Source organism: Astatotilapia calliptera, chromosome 19, assembly GCF_964374335.1.
Source record: "Astatotilapia calliptera chromosome 19, fAstCal68.1, whole genome shotgun sequence".
Lineage (NCBI taxonomy): Eukaryota > Metazoa > Chordata > Actinopteri > Cichliformes > Cichlidae > Astatotilapia > Astatotilapia calliptera.
In genome coordinates this window covers 9,254,451-9,270,988 of record NC_137440.1, presented here as the reverse complement: position 1 = coordinate 9,270,988, position 16,538 = coordinate 9,254,451, and the positions used below count along the sequence as shown (strand labels likewise).

The 16,538-nt window shown below is 51.0% G+C and overlaps 1 protein-coding gene across 6 annotated transcripts in view; it reads right to left on the bottom strand.

The window, feature by feature from the left end:
- Positions 1–16,538, bottom strand: part of mgaa (MAX dimerization protein MGA a) — a 30,072-nt gene that overhangs the window by 1,871 nt on the left and 11,663 nt on the right. Inside the window, exons 3-26 of one of the 6 annotated variants that reach the window (XM_080293509.1) lie at positions 14,489–16,190; positions 14,152–14,407; positions 13,950–14,066; positions 13,704–13,826; positions 12,860–13,590; positions 11,003–11,273; positions 10,800–10,927; positions 10,641–10,709; positions 10,442–10,553; positions 10,046–10,365; positions 9,435–9,737; positions 7,986–8,319; positions 7,600–7,887; positions 6,862–7,520; positions 6,652–6,774; positions 6,464–6,575; positions 5,622–5,728; positions 5,109–5,197; positions 4,793–4,895; positions 4,497–4,608; positions 4,015–4,374; positions 584–733; positions 395–502; positions 3–27 (exon numbers count right to left, since the gene is read on the bottom strand). In XM_080293509.1, coding sequence (XP_080149635.1) covers positions 3–27; positions 395–502; positions 584–733; positions 4,015–4,374; positions 4,497–4,608; positions 4,793–4,895; positions 5,109–5,197; positions 5,622–5,728; positions 6,464–6,575; positions 6,652–6,774; positions 6,862–7,520; positions 7,600–7,887; positions 7,986–8,319; positions 9,435–9,737; positions 10,046–10,365; positions 10,442–10,553; positions 10,641–10,709; positions 10,800–10,927; positions 11,003–11,273; positions 12,860–13,590; positions 13,704–13,826; positions 13,950–14,066; positions 14,152–14,407; positions 14,489–16,190 — 6,702 coding nt within the window. The remainder of the gene's footprint in view (positions 1–2; positions 28–394; positions 503–583; positions 734–4,014; positions 4,375–4,496; positions 4,609–4,792; positions 4,896–5,108; positions 5,198–5,621; positions 5,729–6,463; positions 6,576–6,651; positions 6,775–6,861; positions 7,521–7,599; positions 7,888–7,985; positions 8,320–9,434; positions 9,738–10,045; positions 10,366–10,441; positions 10,554–10,640; positions 10,710–10,799; positions 10,928–11,002; positions 11,274–12,859; positions 13,591–13,703; positions 13,827–13,949; positions 14,067–14,151; positions 14,408–14,488; positions 16,191–16,538) is intronic. The other 5 variants (XM_080293512.1, XM_026151252.2, XM_026151254.2 and 2 more) reach the window with 5 other exon arrangements.

Here is a 16,538-nt window from a genome sequence, read left to right as displayed (position 1 = left end):
ACCAATGCTGTGTGAATGTGGGTGGAGCTGAGAGAGAGAGAGAGAAAAAAGTGTGAGCTAGGCGCAAAGGGCAGCGGTTCACGGTAAGCTGTCCTGCTTCCTGTTATGAGATATTCGGAGCGAAGCTTTGCGGACTGTACGCGGCGTCACGGCAAGATCAGAGCTGTTGGACAGGTCGCCGCTATCGTCCTCTTAGCGCCGTTGCTGAGTGATTCAAGGTGAATTTTTCACACTCGTGTTTAAAACCTGCGTGACTGAACTTCTCTTCACGCCGTCTTTCACAGATACGAACAGGCGGCGCCTGCACAACCGCTCATTCCGCTTGGAAATGATATCCAAGAATGTTTGTTTGGCCTCGAGGACAAATAAAACCGAGGAGGAGAGTGTTGGTTACCTGTCAGGTTGGTGACGGCGAGAGGCCTGGCCGGTGGGCAGAGCAGTGGGGTGAGATGGATCTGCTGACTGGTCAGAGTGGGAATGTTTAGGGTGACTGAGGCCAAGCCTACACACAAAACAGAAACATCTGAGTTTCTAAATAAAAGCACAGCCAACCAGAGAGCGTTCAGGCTCCACGTGTCAGTACCTGGAGACGGCGCCGGCTGCAGCACCATTGAACCCGCTCTCACAGCATTCAGGGTAAGGACTGGTTGCCTGGGTAACGGTGCCCCGACCACAGAGAGAAGATCAGCTGGAACGAGACTCTGAAAGGACGACGGGTCACCTGGAGGATTACCTGGGCGAACAGGTGAAGGAAAACAGGAAGTTTAATCTGAAAACTTAAAAAACAAACTAATTAGTTTTAATCTGCAACGATCTGTCGAGTCTTTGCTTCAATGCTTTGTTGTGACGGTGACCTCATCACTCGGGTCACTCACACAGACTCTCCACTGGGGGCTTTCCTCTTGTCTGCTCCTGCACAGCCGCGTGCAGCACCCATAATTTTGTTGTACATGTACAACGACAATAAAGGATATTCTATTCTATTCTATTGAATAGATCAGCCGACAGCAGCCACCCTGTTTACATGGAGTCAGCACCCCCGGGTGAGACTCACCTTTTCTTAATGCAGCCGTTCACAGGACGAATTTATGGTACCGTATTTACCGCACTATAAGGCGTAGGTAAAAGCCTTGAATCTTCACAAAAATCGACAGTGCACCTTATGTATGAGTTTTGGTTTGTGCTTACTGACCTCGAACCGATTTTATGGCTACACGATGCTCAAAAATCTGTCAAAAATAAATAAATAAAAATGTAGTGCCACTTCTCAGAGCGTTACGGTTACCATTGCCAGGAGCCTTGCAGAGTAATACGTACTGTGCTTTAACTCAACATTACCGTGTTGTGTGTGTACGACGACTTCAAAATGGCACCAGCGAAGAGACACGCTTACGAAGCGGATTTTAAACTCCGAGCAATCAGAGTAGAAAATGGAAATAGAGCAGCTGCGAGACGATTCGGCATTATTGAGTCGATGGTGTGCAAGTGGAGGAAGCAAGAAGATGACCTAGAACAAGAGGAGTTTCTGAGGGAACACGGCGCGATGGCCGCAGTTAGAGGACAAAACTGAACAGTGGGTTATTGGACAGAGAACAAATGGTAAATGGTCTGTATTTGTATAGCGCTTTACTTAGTCCCTAAAGACCACAAAGCACTTTACAGTCACATTCACAGCAGGTAGAAGTGTCTCTACAGTCTCTACACACTCAAGGCAACAGCGGTTTGTCTCAATGCGCCTTATAGTGCGGAAAATACGAACCAAGCTCGATTTTTCTGATGTTTCAGATAAACAGATCTGACCAATCACATCACTGCATTTGGCAGCGTGCTTGTAGCTCAAATCGCACACTTGTACTGAATATGCAATGAAATCATAAAATAGCGTTTTACGTCAGACACGCAGCTGAGCGCTGATGTCGTCCCAGCTCAAACTGCCCGCCTGACATCCTGACACGAGTACGAGCGCGGCCGGACAATAAACCGTTCTCCTGACAACGGACGAACCCACAAACTGTTTCTTACTCGTCGCTTCGTGTCAGCAGCTCGTTGTTTTCCAGTCGGTTTGTTGAGGATGAACGCTCAGCGTTTATGTAGGTTACGCTTCAGGGGCCCGTTCTTCGTACGTCGCTTACTACATCCAAGATCAAATGACACATCCAAGACCAAATCATCGCGCTAACTTTGAGCTCGCTATTCCGGTTCTCCGAACACACCTGCTGTTGACGATTAGTACAGCTGGATGAAGTAATGTGAGATCACTGGGTGTCGTAAAAGGGGCTACGCATCGATAGTAGAAACATTGATCGGCAACCCTCTGATTGGTCGGCGAAAATGTCGAAGGAGAGCGCTCGGTATTTTTCGGCAGCAGAGCAAGAACTCTTGAGTGAGGGATTTCAGGAGTTTCAGAGTTTAATTAAAACGCAAGGGAACACTGCAACGGCTGCAAAAGCAAGGAGAGAGGGCTGGCAGAAAGTTGCTGACAAATTAAACTCGTAAGTGATTTAATAATAACAATAATAATGGATTGGATTGATATAGCGCTTTTCAAGGCACCCAAAGCGCTTTACAATGCCACTATTCAGTCACTCTCACATTCACACACTGGTGGAGGCAGCTATGGTTGTAGCCACAGCTGCCCTGGGGCAGACTGACAGAAGCCAGGCTGCCATATGGCGCCATCGGCCCCTCTGGCCAACACCAGTAGGCGGTAGGGTAGATTTATTATATTACACTATATTATCCAATATTATATTACATTATATTATATTATGTTATATTATATCCCCTTACACATTAGAGCCACAACAGGACCCACTAGAACATGGGAACAAGTAAAAGTGAAATATAAGAATATTCTACAGACTGGTAATATTTATCACTTATATTGCTTTTAGTCTCTTGGAAAGAGACCCTGAAATAATCTGTTTGTTTGTTCATAACAGCAACCAAGAAAAGGGCAGAGCAAAAAAAAGACAGGTGGTGGTCCTGCACCCCCTCGTCAACAAGTTGGTTAAGTAAATAATACCCTCATGGGAAAATCGATATCTCTCTATGAGCACACTGTCGCGCTGAGCTAAAGGATCCTGTCTGTCCCGCAATATACGCTGAATTCTGAGGACTCTCCTTATCAATCTTGCACCTTCCGCAATGGGTGGCTCGCGTATACGGACAGGACATGGCTGCGACAGACTTCCCAAATCCACCTTCGCTTTTATAGCCGTGGTCTCTCAGCTTGATTACACGAAGTAATTTGCAATTGCTACTCTGAAATATGAATTACATCTGTAATAATCACATACATGTAATAGAATGTTAATAGTACATTTCCCTTTTTTAGGAAATGACCTGTATGTATCTGTGTGACATCAATACAAGGATCAAGTACTGCATTATCTTTAGTTACATTGATGTTATTTATTTATGGTGAAACAGTGGTGGAATATCGCTGTTGCTTTTGTATAAATGAAGCGGACATACCTGAGTGGCCGCGATCTAATCCTGTTTACATAAAGTAAACCTGCTCCCGAGCAGGTTTACGCTTACGGCTCTGTTGCTATGGCAGCAAGTCCCGGATGAGCTTCGGGGAACCGAACGATCCAGGATCACGCGAAATCGTCAACAATCAAATCCAGCTAACTTACTTAGCGAGGTACGAAGAACGGGCCCCAGATCCGTAAAATCTCACGTTGTTTTTTAACGCACCACGTTCGGCGTTTAAACGTGAAACAAGATAAAAACACTGTTTACTAAATTACGTTACTATTTAAAAATATAAAAATAGAAGCTTTTTCCACAAACCAATCACAATGACAGGAGCGACATCAGGTCGGACACAGAAGCCTGCCTCCTGTTACCTGACCTTTGACTGTATCTTACATTATTCATTTTTCACATAAAAAAACATTTCCTTTAAAAACTTAAACCTGAATATTTCACAAACACAATCACAGACATTTGCATTACTCAGTGGAATAATCCATCATTTCATTAGGAGCTCACAGGTCTTGGTCTCACCTTCTGCGGCCTTTGTGATCACAGATGGAGGCGGAGCCTGAGTCTTACTGCGAGACAGGATGTTCGGAATAGTCCTTGAACGCTTCGTGTCCACAGGTGCATTGTGGGCCGATGACACTTGGACAGGTGTAGGAGTGGGTGGGGCAGAAACAGAAGTAGGAGGGGCATCTGTGGACTTCTGTTGGGCTGCTGTTGTCGCGATAATGTTGTCGACCTTGTCACCTGCTCCACACCCATCGCTGCCCGCAGGTGGAGGAGCAGAAGTCCCGCCCCCTGCTGTGACCTGATTGGGTGCTTGCCGCCTCTCCTGCTCGGACGAAAACTGCTGCAGCTTCCTCAGGATCCTCCGCTCGCTCTTACCTGCAGCCAAACACACCAACGGGTTAGAGCTCCGCCTCCAGATGAGCAGGTAGGTCTTCGAGGCCTTGGGGTTCATAGAGCTCTTTGAGTTTTCAGCTTCACACGATGAACCTACGCCTCACCTGTTCTGCTGCAGATGTCCCTGACGTGTCCGTCCCTCTGCTGCGTCAGACTCGTCCTCAGACTCTTCAGGTCCTCCATCTCCGACTGCAGCGCCTCGATCTCGTGTCGAGCCTCGAACACAGAAAAGCAGAGAAAACGTCAGGCTCGTCTTCATCAGCGGAGCGTCGACAGCCCCTCCCCCTCTGCGTTTAAATCGCAGTGATCAGCGAGAAATTGAAGGAAACCCGGGAGGTTCCTGATCAGAGGAGGAGGAGCTAAGAGCACCTCTGATGATTTACAGGTGTTTCCTGGTTACCTGCTCCAGCAGTAGCTCCTGAGGAGAGTCTGAGCTGCTCGTGGCCGATCTGAGAGCCGCGAGGAGGGCAGAGCCGGCGCGAGGAGCTGTCACCTCCTTCAGCCTGAAAACATGAAGAGACACTTTAAACACGGGCCCACTAACCTACAGTTCCTTTGACCTCCACCAGGTGAGCAGTTACAACTTCCACCACCGTGGGGCAGCGTCCTCACAGTGGTTGTTGTTTCATATTTGGTTTTATCCCCGCCCCCTTTTTCTCTACTGTAGTTCTTTTTGGAGTCAGGTGACCCCCGGAGAGCCGAGGGAAGGTTCTTACTCTGAGCTCCTCCTCTTCCTCGCCAGCCAACTGTTCACTCCCACCGTCTCCGTGGCAACGCCCCAACCTTCATCATCTTCTTGCTCCACCTGGCACAAACACAGACGCCTTGGGTGAGGCATGGCTGGACGGGCTTCAAGTTCAACCGATCAATAATCAAAGCTCTTTGTAAGCACAGTCTGACAGTTAATCCCACCTGACGCTTGTTTTTGAAATCTTCATTCGTTTCCTCATCTTCATTTTAAATCTCATCAAACTCTTTAAACTTCATTCTGAACTTTTCTTTACCTGATCAGGGTCACATTTAATCCCAGGGTTTTTAATCCTAGTCTCACTTCCTGCTACTTCTTGCTTTTTCATATAAATTAAGTTCGCTTCTCTCACTCTCCTCATCTCCGTTTTCCCATAAATTATTCCCTGTAAAGCTGTGCTTTTATTTTGAAAAAATAAACACTTAGGGAGCTTCCTGTGGTCAGAGTGAGTTAAAGATGAATTTCCATGATGGTTTCTTACATCGCTGTCCGTGACAACCACTCGTTCTTCATCTGATGAGATAACTGTCGGCTCATCCAAAAGTTCTGGCGCCGCCGCCATCACTGCTGCTGTTGGTTTGATTGGATCTAAATAAGAAGCAGACACACGAGTCAGAGACGCGTCTTCAAACAGGAAGTCATCGCATGCCTGTCTCGCAGTTTCTCAGTAGAGTTTAAAAAACACGCGCTGGAGGCGACATCCGCCTGCTCGCTGTCAGAAACGCTCCGGGACGATCAGAGAACTGAACGACTACTCGCCAGAGTATAGAGCAGCTTTACGGTTCACCAAGCCACAGATTCATCACCGCCATCATCACCGTCGGCATCATCACAGCATCGTTGCGTCAGCTTCCTGACTGTGTCAGAGGCGTCCTGTAGCGCCGCCCTGAGGACCCGTCTGACACCTGAATAAATAAACACTTTGATAAACATGATGCTAAATCTGTCACGTGGTCGTGTTAACCGCAGTTTTATTGATCGTGTGGATTTTACAGGTGAGAGAGCGCACGCTGTCAGCATCACATCCTTCGTCAGTCATTAGGCGACGCCCCCAGCAACTTCCAAGTCCAGCGGCTGTCAGCTGACCTCTGGCGCACATTGCTGATGGGGCGTACTAAACTATTCATTCATTATCGGGACGCAGCGGTTGATTAATCTTCACATGATTGGCTGTAGAGCATGTCCTGGTCACGCCCCCTAAGCTGTATAGTTCCTGCGTGAACATGACATCGCTCTGTCTCGTCTCCTGCTCGGTGCTGACGTTCCCAATAACCAGGCCACTGTCAGGGTCACATGACCCACCTGAGTCTTTCTGCCTCTCACCTGCTGACGGCGCGATGCTCCACAGGTACTCATCCCGCCTCCTCCTCAGCCTCCTCTTCTTCCTCTTCAGCTGTGACTCCTTCCTCCTCAGCTCCTGGATCACCTCCACCGCCTGCAAGCAGACAGCACCACTCGTTACCCTCCAACCCACCTATCCACCGACCAATCAGAAGCGTTCATTTACTGACCGTCTTCAGCGTCGAGACCTTTGACGTCTTCTCCCCCGACTGTCCCACCGTCCTCCTCAGACGCTCCAACAGCTCACGCAGCCGCACCCGACGCAGCCGCTCCAACGCCGTGTGGAGGAGGCGCTGCAGTACACACACGCAGACACATCTGTGAGCAGGAAGTGTGTGAGATCTTCTTCATGTGTGTGTATTTCCTTTTCGCCTTCCTACCGTGTTGTTGGCGAGCGGCGCCCTCTCATCGTCGCTCTCTGACTCTCTGAAGTCTGACGAGTTTTCCGTCTCACTGCTTGACGTCACCTCTAACGACTGTGTCTCCGTGGTAACATGTGGCTTCTCATCCACGCAGATGATGTCCAGCTCCACTGGGTCCTGAGCCGCCTCAGGTTGAGGACCTGGCGGTGGCGCAGGCATGACCTTCAACCCTAACGAAAGTGGGGATGTGGGATTGCCCTCTGAGGGTATCTGGATGGTGGGCGAGATTTGAGGTGGTGTACATTTGAAGATCAGCCCCCCTGCTCCCGTGGCGACCACAGATGCCGTTGCGCCTTCGACACCCTTCTCGGCGCCATGAGGCACGGGGGCTTTGAGCGACAGGAGCTTCACTGGGGTCATGGGGGGGTTGGAGGGGTGTGTCTGCAGCAGGGTGAAGGAGCCTGGCACCGTTAGCACCTTGGTCGGGGTCTTGGGCGGAGCTTTGGCACAAGTGACAATGATGGGGTCCAGGCTGGAGTCGGCAGGGAGGATCTTAAAGGTACAGGTGCCCTTCTGAGACAGGAAGCCAGAGCTCAGGGACGGCGAGGAGGGCAGAGGCGGAGCCTGGGGACTGACTGTGTGGGCCACAGGGGAGAGGAGCGAGGAGGAGGAAGGACCTGCAGGGACAGAATCACAATCAAGATTTTAGTTTAACCTCAGATACGCCCCGCCCATCCCCAAGGTCTGCAGACTCACCTGGCTGTGCAGGCGAAGTGGGCATGACCGCCCTCAGCTGGCTGACGGGGACCAGCTTGACCAGTTTCCCGTCGGGTCGGCGGTAAAACTGGACGCCGGAAACCATCTGGACCGGCTTCAGGAGCATCCTCTGAGACCCGGGGGCGGGGCCCGGAGGACGAGGGGCCACGACAGGAACCGTCCCAGGGGGAGGCGGGACCTTAATCAGCACTACCTGAGGGGCTTTAGGGGTCGCTGTGCCTGGAGATGGATTAACAGGTGGCGCTGGCGAGCTGCTGGACAGAGACTCTGAGCACAGACGGATTCATCAATACTTTATTGATCGATCAGGCAGAAACAGAGATTATTTATTGATCAAAGGCAGACTATCACACGGAAACGCTCACCTGTGATGGAGGTCAGGAGGGTGAGCGGTGGGACCGCTCCAGGTGGGGTCACAAAAGAGGAAGCAGTGGTGGTGACAGTGGGAGAGGCTGTAGTGGCCGCTGCGCTTGTGGTGGTCACAGCAAGGTCAGAGACCACAGAGGAAGCTGAGGAGACGTCAAGAGGCGTCGGCCCCGACCTCCGAGCAGAGGTGGAGGAGGGGGGTCGCAGAGATGGCTGCTGCTGACGGGATGAGCTCACCCGTCCCGTCAGGTAGGCCGCCAGCCGGTTGGCCGGGTGGAGCGCCCCCATCCTCCCCAGCTGGATCTTAGCCAGCGGGTAGAGCTTCCCGTTCACCTGCAGGACGACACGGAGGGAGAGTCAGGTGAGTGGCGAGCGGCAGGTTAATCGTGATGCTGGTGACGCTCCGCCCAGGTCACAGGTCAGCAAACACAGATAGAAATTAAGGGTGACATCGTGACGAGCGTGTGAAGAAGCTCAGCTCATTCTTTTTTCCCCACCTGTCCCGTTTGGCTCTTTTGCATCAGAATTTTTGTCTAAAGGCGAATAAAGATGCCCAACAGATTTACTTTACCAGATGGACCATCCCAGCTTTGCCGTAATGGTCCATTTGATTCACCTTTTATTGTTTATTTTATTTATTTTCACTTGCTAAATATGAGACAGACTTGACTGGGGAAAAGAAAGAAAAACAGCGGGGCAGAGGGACGGGGATAAAGGGCCATCCATTCGCTTCCGCTTATCCTTTTTCAGGGTCGCGGGGGGCACTGGACCCTATCCCAGCTGTCATAGGGCGAGAGGCGGGGTACACCCTGGACAGGTCGCCAGTCTGTCGCAGGACCAACATACAGGGACAGACAACCAATCGCACTCACTTTCATTCGCACATTCACACCTAGTGACAATTTGGGTTATCCAATTAACCTATCCCCAGTGGGATAAAGGGCAAAAAACAAAAACAAACAAAAAAAACACAAAATACATCTATGAATCACCTGGATCACCTGTTGAGAAAGAGAAAAGAGAAAACAAGCAGAAGAAAACGAGAGTAATAGAATAAACAACATCACAATGATCTATGTGAATATAACAGTAAATACTAAATATTAAACATTATTGTGCAGCACGTAAGATCGACAGCGCACAGTGTGCTTTGAGGTAGGAGCCAAAAAGGGTGTAGTTTGTGTGTGTGAGCACCCGTGTGTACACCTGTGAGCATGGATGCGCTCGTTTTTAAAAGGTTCCTTCATGTAATGATCTGCTAGAGGGTGTGGGGGGGCCACAGCCCCGTCCACCAGGGCATGAAGCAGGTATGGAGGAGATCAAGACTCCAGACATCCAGAGGCCCCCAGAACACAAGAGACCAAGGAAGACCAACAGAGGGGCAGCCGCGCCACTGTCCCAGAAAGAGCTGAGGAGAGTCCCAGATGAGGGGCTCAGCTCATTCTTACCTTGATTGGCTGGTCCGTTCCTCCCGGCGCTTTCCTATTGGCTGAGAGGAAGCCGGCAGGCGAGATTCCCGTCAGGAAAGGCAGAGCCATGTTGACCTTCGCCTCTGACGTCACTTCCTGTCCACTGCTCTCTGTCCAATCGTCCACCTGTTGATCCGTGAAGCCATCCTCCTCTGTGATGTCATCTTCCTCCACCTCCCTCTGCCAGTCCTCCACAGGCTCCGCCTCCTGCATTCTGTGCTCCTTCTTCATGTTACGTTCCTTCAGAGGCTCCACCTTCCTGCCCACCCATGCTGCATCCACCTGAAAGACATGAGGTGTAATCAACCATCACACGTCAGGCGAGTTTATCACTGTGACACACGCGTAACCATGGTTACAGGCGTTGCGGTCATTTTCTGGATGACAGGAAATGGTGACCACATAAACTAAAGCTCATTTGTTTCACAGGTGAACGCAGCTGTGATTGGTGGAAACAGCCCAGCAGCTAACCAATCAGCTGGCAGGACTGTTTCTGAAACTCAGACTCAACCAATCAGAAACATTTCTACCACCTTTATGACTTATCAATGAAAATGCACCATTACAGAGGAGGCTGCGACGGCACCCACCTGTCTGCGCGGCGCTGTCGATTTCCTCGCCTTCAGCGCGGATCTGGATATCTTGACGTGGTACTGGATGCAGCGCTCGGCGCCGCTGCCTTCCACAGACTGGCCGGTGGGATGGATGAGGAAGTTCTTGATCCAGAACGGGCGGTCTAGCCGGTTCTGAGCCATCGCCTCGCACAGCTCCATCAGCACGAGGGTCCGGTCGGCCTCGCTCTTCCACTTAAAGTCGGCCCTGATGAAGAGACGCTTCGATGGCTTCGGGGTCGGCTCAGCAGGAGGACTCGGAGGAGGCTCGGAGGGAGTCGGAGCCTGAAGGGCTTCACCTGCAGAGGAAACCTCCATGAAAGGACAGAAAACATGGCAGCAGGGGCTGATGGGAGAGCAGCAGCGTGAACGCACCTGCAGGAGGCTTAGAGGTCTTCTTCAGCTTCTTCACCTTGTGGGGCTTCGGCCGATCAGGTCGGACGGTGCCTTTGGTTGCCTCCCGGTGGACAGACGGTGTCGGTTTCACCTGGCAATGAATCAGGTAATGGCACAAATCACAGCAGAACAAACATTTACAGTAAGAGCCTCGTTCCCTCAGGAACTGCTGGCTTACCTTCTGTTTCCGGATCTTTCTGGAGTATCCTCGGACTCTGGCGCAGCTGCGGTGATCTTCTCGGACCTTCTGGAAACAAAGAAACGAGTAGTTTGTGCAGCGGATAAATGTGCGGAACGGCCTTTAAAGTGCTACGTCCATGTTTAAACAGGTCCTTACCGCAGGGCGGGTCTGTGGAGCCGCCTCAGGCATGCGTACCGGCTCTGGATCCGAGCGCCCGAGATCCCTCCTCCACAGAGTCCGGACCCGCTCGGCAGGCTGGGAGACGCTGTCCGCCTCCTTCAGAACTGCGACATGACCACGGGGTTATTATTTTTATCTATGCTTCTCTGACGCTTAAACCGTGAACCGCAGAGACTCACCGTAGGCCATCTTCATCCTCCTCTTCTTCTTGGTGCTCCCGTGGTGTGAGGAGGGGCTGGAGTCGGACCCGTCCAGGTTCTTGAGGAGGACCACCTTCTGTTTGAGGCAGCTGCAGCCGAACATGCACGCTGGCCGGCCGCAGTGGCTGATCCTGGAGTCGCGGGAGAGGCCGAGGCAGACGCAGCCCAGCCGGCAGAACTCGTTCAGACACGGCGGCGCTCGTCTGCGGCTCAGCTGGATCGGCGCCGTCGGGTTCTCGCTCACGAAACCCTGAAGAAGAACGTCAGACCTGTTTATTCTAAACGTGCGTGAAAATCTGCCCACTTCCTCATGAGTGTTTCGCATTCGTTTTTTTTTCTTGCTTGTGTTGCACTGATTTCCTGTCACATGACATCTGTGCTTCCTGTTGATAGCAGCGTCACACAGTCAACATGTCTACTTTAGTTTTTGACCTTTAAATAAACGCAGATAACCCAGAGTTTGTTTAAGGCTCGGCACGAGAGCACCGCACCACTGCTCACTAATCTGTAATTACTTTACCTGAGCGGTCTCTTGGACGTGTGCGCTGTAGTCACGCCGGCATCGAATCATCCAGGTTACGGTTAAAATAATCAAATTACAGCATTTATGTTAGACGACTTTTAATTAACTGCTTCAGCCCACTTACAATGAGAATGTAAAACAAAAATGTAGTCACTGACCTGTGTAGCATGTTAACACTATTGGAAGTAAAAATAACTTTAACTCCAATTTTGAAAACAACCTTTTTTTTGTATAAAGCTGACTGTATTATGAGTCTGTGGTCTGGGAGAGAGTCTGCAACTGTCTGCAAAATACAGTAAATAATGACCAATGTTGGGCAATTAATTATATGATGATTGATGATGAGATGAAGGAGAACAACAGCCTGATACCTGCAGGCCTGACAACAGCAGATGTATCACTGCTGTAACACCTGTAACACAGCAGTCGCCTCATTGTTCTGACACACACAACAAAACTACTGACTACACTACACACTAACTACACACTAACTACACAAGACAACACACTAACTTTAGACCAAAACACGCTAAACGTCTCAAATCTCTCACATCTCAAACACGCTGTCACTCCTAAAACTTCCCCCTTCCTAAACTACTAAGTGCCATGTTGCCATATCATTTTTTGATTGGTCGACATGGTACATTTTTGCACCAATAGCAAACGGGAGGGTAGGAGGAGTTTGGGTTTTGTCTTTGCTCACAGGCTTTCGAGCGTTTTCCCTATAAAACGCGGTTTTTACCGTTTCTTCCCGCAGTAAATATAAACAACGACAGTATTCAGGAAGAAAACCAAACATTGCAGATATTTTTATCGTAACTCTGGTTTTACGTGGCCGATCAACACAATTTAAAAACTGGTATATACGAATGTGAATCGCATCATCGGCTGGACTTTGGGATAAGGTGGCATCGTTCTGATCCCATACGGGAGCAGCCAGACACTCACTGACTAACACTGAAGAACAGAATCGTTAACGTATTAATTTTAATTTCAATTCAGGTTAGATTTTTTTTCTGTGCGCAGACACCTGCCAGCTTAGAGGGAACATTGGTTGTAACCTTGTAATAGTGTCTAATTATCTTTAATAGTCCGTGATTATTAACAGTGTGTGGTTGTTATTACTGGTCTGTAATAAACACCTGTTAGTTTGCCCTTCACATCATTTAAACTCACACAGCACAAAGTTCCTGCAGTATTTTTCAAAGAGAACATTAAAATGATCATTTATCACAAAAACAAACAGCTGTTTTACACTGAGCTGCACTTTCACCCCCACCCTCTAGGAGATGCTGCAGCCAATGAATGCTCACCGTCTGAGTGAAGAGGGACGTGAGGGCGATGGCGGCCCTCTCCGTAGTGATGCTGGTCCGGCGCAGGCCTTCCCACACGGCACCGTCTTCCAGGACCTTCTGTTTTTGCAGAGCACGGGTCATCGGCTGGCGCCGACTCCTGCCGCCGTCCTCGCTCTGCCCGCCCCCCAGCTCAGAGTCCGACTCCAGCGGGGCCAGGTCCCTGGACATAACCGATGGGGGCACTGTGGCCCTAGAGGGACTGAGGGTCTGAGATGAGGTCCTGGGTTTGAGCCTCCTCCGCCTCTTGATGGGGTTTGAATCTGGGCGTGATGGAGGCGCTGAGGGGGCGTGGCCCACAGGCTGCTGAGGTTCCAGTTGACTGGGTTCAGGACCCAGAGCAGCTGCAGGTTCTGGTCTGAGTTTGCTCTGTTTAGAACCTTTCTGCTTCCTCTCACCCCTCCGGCCTGGTTTAGGCTCTTTGAAGCGGGGCCTCTTGGAAGGGGGAATGAACCCAGATATGAGGTCAGAGGAGGCGGGGTCGGCGGTCTGCTTCTTCAGGACGTGGTCCAGGGTCCGGACGTAGCTGGTACTCCTGGTGGGCAGCTCGTACACCAGCGGCTCCACCGGCGGCTGGGAGAAGCTGGCGGCACGCTCGTCGATCAGCTTCCCCTCACTCTCCAGATACTCGTCCAGCATGTCGCTGCAGAACGCCGACAGGTTCTTCTTCTGCGGCTCTGAACTCGAACCGGCTGCAGGATTCAACACAAACCAGTTAGACCAGCACACGGCCCAGCGCGGCTGGAGCCGAGCTGAAAAACAACAAAACTATAACCAGCTGTGAGCACATGGCGTAGAAAAGCACCTTCAGGTCTGCAGGCTGAAGGTGTGGGCGGAGTCTCAGACAACGTGAACTTCGCTCTCCAACCTTTAATCTGAGTGACGTCTGTGGTTTTTCCTGTTCGGGACACAAATGCAGCAGAAACACCTGAAACAGAAGAGAACACAGGCGGAGCTGTTACCTGTAAACGGACTCGCAGGTGTTCTGCTCAGGCTGGGTGTTCAGGCACAGGTGAGTCAGGACACTTTGCTTGTTCGTGCTCATGCTCACCTTGAGACGTTGACAGCGGCTCCATGCTGGCGCCCGGCAGGGGGAAGGGCAGGCGGACTCCCAGGTACTGTAGGTCAATGGCCAGAGACGGGTCCAGCAGGTTCATCTTCAGACCGACTTTCACAGAGAAGAACAAAAGCAGTCAGAGACAGAACAGAGAGCTTCTACCTGCTGCCTGCAAACAGGAACCAGGGGATCGTACCTTCCTGCAGCACAGGGTGGATGACCTGCCTGTGCTTCATGAGCTTCAAGTCTCTCAGCAGAATCTTCTGGAAGGAAGCGATCATCTCTGCCAGACTCTCCGCTTTGGGTTTGGATGGGTTTAAGTCGGAGCTTTGTTCATCGCTTATGTCCAACCGGTCACCGCCCTCAGGTGAGTCTGCAGTTCTTTGACCGTCAGGTGTGGGCCGTGGAGCCGGCCTGTCGGAGGAGTCGGCCAGGTGGAGCTTAAGAGCCTCCTGAAACAGGGGCTGTGTGTTAACCCTTAGTATGCATGCTGTATTATGGTGGTTTATGATCAGTTATCTATCCAACGTTACCTTTGAAGTGAAAGAGATGAATAACTGCTCCTCCACTTCCTCCAGGTTCGGCTGCATGCTCCTGTAGGTGGAGTTGTCCACCTCCTGCTCCACCTCGCTCTTGCCAAGCCTTCGCTGCCGAACCTCCTTCTTTCGCTTGCAGGGTTTTCTGGCTGGGAGCGGATGGACCTGCTGAGAAGGTTCATGTGTTTCTGTCACAGGTAAGCAGGGAACAGCCGCCGCCTCAGTGTTCGAAAACTCCACCCCCATCCCGAGGTCGACGTCATTGGACAAAAACTGCACGAGGTCAGCGAGTGAAGGCGTGGGAGAGAGTCCGTCGCCGTCTATTGACGAGAAGGTTGGCGACAGAGGCAGTTGAAGGGCGAGTGGGGATAGCTCTGCGGGGAAGGGCAGCGACTGTTCGCTCTCTGGGAAAGATGCCGGAGGATCAGGAGCAGGCATGGAGGTGTTTGGACTCTGTGGTTCAGGGTCCTCAGGTAAAGTCTGCGGTGGAGGCTGAAATGTTGTGAATGACGTGTCTACGAAGGACTCGGGTGGAGGTAACACTGTATGCCATTTAAACACAGACGGGTCTTCGGTGTCCTGCGAGTCTTCAGGAGGTCCTGCTGCATCACATGCTTCAGAGGCCGCAGAGTCGAGCTCTAAAGCGATCGAGGCCGGCAGGTGAGGTAAAGGTTCTGGAGAACTCGCAGGAGACATCGGCTCATAGCCGAAGGACGAACACTCTGGGTCAGGAAGCGAAGACCTCAGGGTGGGGGAGTCTAAAGGTGGTGTCGATGATTCAGGTGGTGTTTGTGGTGAGTTCGGGGAACATAACACTGTGTGGAGGGGCGGGGGGGCAGTAGGAGGCAGTGAAGAGGTAGTAAGAGATGCCCCGAGGGAGCAGAATGGCTGGTTTAAGCCGGGTAACACTTGGGTACTGTCAGGGCCTCTCGGCTCTGGGCCCGGGCTTTCGGAAACGCGAGCCGAGCGGTCGTCAGTTCTTGGACCCAGCAGATGTGCAGCAGCAGCTGGACCGGGCTGCTGAGGAGACACGGTTTGTCCAGAGACATTAAAAACCATGTCAGCTAGAGGATCTGTACATCCGGAGGTCGTGAGGTCGGGCTTCAGGCTGCCGAGATCCTTGGAGGGATATGCTGCACCGGCGGTACCTTCCCAAAGCGGATGTGCAAAAGAAGCAGCAGAACTGGCCAATACGGACAGGCGCTCAGGAGGAGCTGCCGGGGCCAGAGAGTCCGGTTTGTTCTTTGTCTTTTTAGAGTGCTGCCTCAGAAAGAGAGCGAGCGCCGGCAGAGGCAGCCGAGCCGGCCGCTTGTGCTGCTTCATGGCTGTCTCTGTTGTAGCGTCTGGGTTAGGTCGGTGCTCCAAGTCCTCAGAGGAGTTCTGGGATACTTCTGGAGCAGCACGACCAGGACCACCCCTCCCAACACCATCGTTACAGTTTAGTGAATTCAGCGACTGCCCGTCGTCCTTAATGGTCCCTCTTATTTCACATTTCCTTGGAGGTGCTTTAACACATGTACTGTCTTTAAGGGCTTCTCGTCCTTTAGCTTTTACACTCGAGTTCTTAGTGTTGGTTTGCTCTGCTCTGAGAGAGGCGCTGTGATTGATGCCGAGCTGCTCCAGGTTGCATCTCTGCAGTGAAACGTGAGCTTCACGAATCAGCTCCGAGAACAACTTCTGAGCTGGACGTGAGACGCTGCTGAGGCAAAGCAAACGAAAACACTGGATTAGTGACATCGGTGTTATTTATGAGGTCAATCAAAACCTGCAGCATTAAACTCGTTGAGAGGACTGTTTACAATCAAGCTTCATACATGGAGCTAAAATTAGCCCGTTTCCTCCTGTGCAAAGGGGTTTGGGATCTCTGATTCTCTGTGATGTTGTATTTGTCTAACTTTAAAAAAAAATAAATCAAGTAAAGGCTTCGGAGCACTGTTTCTTCTTTTTTTAAGCATTTAAAAATCCCTTAATAATCTTATTTTCATGGTTTTATTCACTTTTACTCATGCAGAACGGTTCTCCAGGGAATAGAAGAACCGCAAACTGA